Raw genomic sequence first — 3,565 nt, 5'->3', positions numbered from 1 at the left:
AATCTCAAGCTGACCCTGTGCTAAGCATGGAGCCTGATGTGGGTCTCCATCACACGACCCTAAGGCCATGACCTGAGCTAAATCAAGATTTGGACGTTTAACCTACTGAGTCACTAGGAGGCTCTCAAATGTCACATTTTAAAGAAGACTGGAGTGTTACTAAGTATTTATTCAAAGAATACAAAAAAATAGTTTATAGGGATTTGTACCCCTATGTTTACAGCAGCATTTTTTACAATAGCCAAATTATAGAAGCAGCCCAAGTGTTCACAACTGATGAATGAATAAAGAAGTTATATAAATATATATATACACACACATCTTCACACACATAAAATATATAGATAATTATTATAATTATTAATAATATATTATATATTATTATATGTAATATATTATACAATAATCTTTCATTTTCACCATATCAGTGAGAGCTTTTCAATATATTTTTCTTCATTTTCAGCATCCAGCACTGAAAATTTGCTTGACTCCGATTCTGTCATTCCACAATGATGTCTGTGATGTTCTTCAGAAATATGGTCACGTTCTTCATGGCAATGGTTGCAGTGGTAGAAGATAAATGTCAGCAAACAAATGAGGCAAAATTTTGTGTGCATATATGTACCTTCATTTCTATTTTTCCTCACACTCGAGTGCCATGTGCATCTTCTCTCTGCTCGGTACCAAACCCATGTATTCACCAAAGCTGCATAAATATATATGTAATTCAGCCACAAAAAAAGAACTAAATCATCTTGTTATTTGCAATGACATGGATGGAGCAAGAGAATATAATGCTAAGTGAAATAAGTTAGTCAGAGAGACAAATACCATATGGTTTAACCATATATGAAATTTAAGAAACAAAACAAATGTGCAAAGGGGAAAAAAGAGAGACACATAATTAAGTACCAGAATTTTAATTATAGAGAACCATTTGATGGTTACTGAAGGGGAGGAGCGGGGGACGGAGATGGGTTAAACGGTGATGGGGATTAGGAAGCTCACTTGTGATGAGCACCAAAGGATCTATAGAATTGTTGAATCATTATATTGTACACCTGCAATTAATATAACACTATATGTTAACTAAATGAAATTAAAATGAAAAACTTTAAAAAAGTGCAGTGGAGTGTAGCTCACTCTATTATCAAATTAGATGGTAAATCATTGTGTTTATTATTTTATGATACTCCATGCTAAAGAATACAATATATGTAGACATCTCTAGGTTAAATACTTATCAAAATTATCTCCAACTCACAAAAAAGCAACAGAAAAATCTGAAAATATTAAATGGAATATCTCAAGTAGAATTTCTTCACAAAAATAAAAAATGACTATGAGGCTTCAAGCAAAGTACGTTTCTAAGTAGATTATTTGTCAGCCAAATAAGGAAAGTCTTTACTGGTGTTGAGTTGATAATATTGAGTATAATTTTTTGCAATACAATATTACCTGGGAAAAATAGCCTGAGGAAGGGACTGATTAAGGTTCTTGGGGTTATAGAGGAATATGCATGGAGATTACTTTCCACTTTCCACTATGCATGTTAAATACCAACTAGCCTTAAATACCAGTACGGCCTCAGAAGTGGACAAAATGAAATGAATACATTATGTAAACAGGACTATAGGTTTTTTTTCCCAAAGGAATGAAATTGAACTGATCCAAAACAAGATAAAGTGCCAAAATGACTTTACTGTCTCCAAGTTCATACCATAAGCAGTTTCATTTTATCCCAGTGTATGTCACATTGGCACATATTAACAAGGTAAAAATATGTAGAATGGATTGCTGATAGAAATGTCAAAACATCACTGTATCAATAAGAAAACTAATGCACAGGAGTTTTTCAGGTGGTAGCAATAGTTCTAATCTACTTCTGTGCTCTCTTCACCCCCACTGACATTCAGCAGCTGAGTTTCATCCCAACAGAGATGGGAAGAGAGACAGAGGAAGCCCAGATAGGAAACTGATTGCTCCCCATTCAGTACACTTTATTCTCATTTCTTAATGCCTATGAGATGCAGTTTCTAAGGCCTAAAGCCTTACGGAAGGTCCGGCCAAAGGCATTCTTCACTTCATTATTTCTCAGGCTATAAATGATGGGGTTCAACATGGGAGTCACAACAGTGTAGGACAATGACAGCAGCTTTTTGCTTTCAGGAGAATTATTGGATTTAGGCCGGAAGTAAGTGAGGCTTAAAGATACATAGAACAGGGACACAACAAGGAGGTGAGAGGAGCATGTAGAGAAGGCTTTATGCTTCCCTTTAGCTGATGGAATTTTGAGGATGGCAGCAGCAATGCGAGTATAGGAGCACAGGATCAGCAAGCAAGGTGTCATGACAAACAGAATGGTTCCAACAATTGCATAGATTTCAAACAGTGCTGTGTCTGCACAGACCAGTCTCAGCACAGGTGGGCTGTCACAGAAGAAGTGGTTCACCTTGTTGGTGCCACAGAATGGAAAACTGAAGAGCCACGTGGTCTGCACAGTAGCAACAGGAAAGCCTGGAAACCAAGAAGCGACAGCCAATTTGGCACGTGTCCTTTGGTTCATGATGACTGGGTAGTGCAAGGGACTGCAGATGGCTACATAGCGGTCATATGCCATGGTGGCCAGGAGGAAGCATTCATCAACTCCAAAGAAGAAGAAGAAATACATCTGTGTGGCACAGCCAAGAAAGGAGATGGTTGTGTCCCAGGCAAGCAGGGTCCCCAGCATCTTGGGCACAATGACTAGGTTGAAGCCAATCTCCAAGAAGGACAGGTTCCTGAGGAAGAAGTACATGGGACTGTGCAGCATGGGGTCAGCCAAAGTAACTAGAATGATGAGGGTGTTTCCCATCAGGGTGACCAGGTAGATTATTAGGAATGTCAGGAAGAGTAACGACTGTATTTCTGTAGGTAGAGAAGAGAAGCTCATGAGGATAAATTCCTCAACTCTTGTCCAGTTTCCTCCAGCCATAGAAATGAATCCCGGCTGTGGTCTTGGAGAGAGATTCTTGATTGTAAGTGTCAGAATCTGGGTTTGTTTTTCAGACTCCCTTTTGGAAAGGAAAAGAGGCAAGGTCAGGATCTTAGCTGGAAGGTGAAGGGCCTTGCGTTGTCTAAGAATAAAGACACTAGGAAGAATGGCCAGAGCCTGAGTCTGGAATGTGTAATGGTTCATCACTTCCTATTGTTACTCTTTTTATGACATATTTCCTGTTTTTTTTTTTTTTACCATATTTGCTGAAACAAATCAGACTATATCTACTCACACTCATTTACTACTGCACACTTAATAACTTTGCGGTGTGGTTGATATCTACTCTCCCATGTTCATTGTGGCATTATTCACCATAGCTAAGTCATGGAAACAACTTAAATGTATCAGTGGATGAATGGATAAAGAAAATGTCACAAACACACACACACGCGCGTGCACGCACACACACACACACAGAGGAATATCATTCACCACAACAAAGGAGATAATCCTGCCATTTGCAGCAAACAACATGGATAGATCTTGAAGGCATTATGCTAAGTAAAATAAGTGAGACAAAGAAAGATA

At 38.3% G+C, this 3,565-nt stretch overlaps 1 protein-coding gene across 1 annotated transcript; it reads right to left on the bottom strand.

The window, feature by feature from the left end:
• Nucleotides 1-2,020: 2,020 nt before the first annotated feature.
• OR10A5 (olfactory receptor family 10 subfamily A member 5) lies at nt 2,021-2,974 on the bottom strand. The gene has a single exon (XM_038568181.1). It carries the CDS (start codon nt 2,972-2,974, stop codon nt 2,021-2,023), a length of 954 nt encoding a protein of 317 aa, XP_038424109.1.
• Nucleotides 2,975-3,565: the final 591 nt, after the last annotated feature.

The sequence above is a fragment of the Canis lupus genome, chromosome 21 (assembly GCF_011100685.1).
Source record: "Canis lupus familiaris isolate Mischka breed German Shepherd chromosome 21, alternate assembly UU_Cfam_GSD_1.0, whole genome shotgun sequence".
Classification (NCBI taxonomy): domain Eukaryota; kingdom Metazoa; phylum Chordata; class Mammalia; order Carnivora; family Canidae; genus Canis; species Canis lupus.
Note: the sequence above shows the minus strand (reverse complement) of the source record. Positions and strands in the feature narration are given on the sequence as shown.

Coding starts and splice junctions, on each gene's coding strand:
- OR10A5 (XM_038568181.1), bottom strand. CDS start 2,974: ATGGCTGGAGGAAACTGGACAAGAGTTGAGGAATTTATCCTCATGAGC.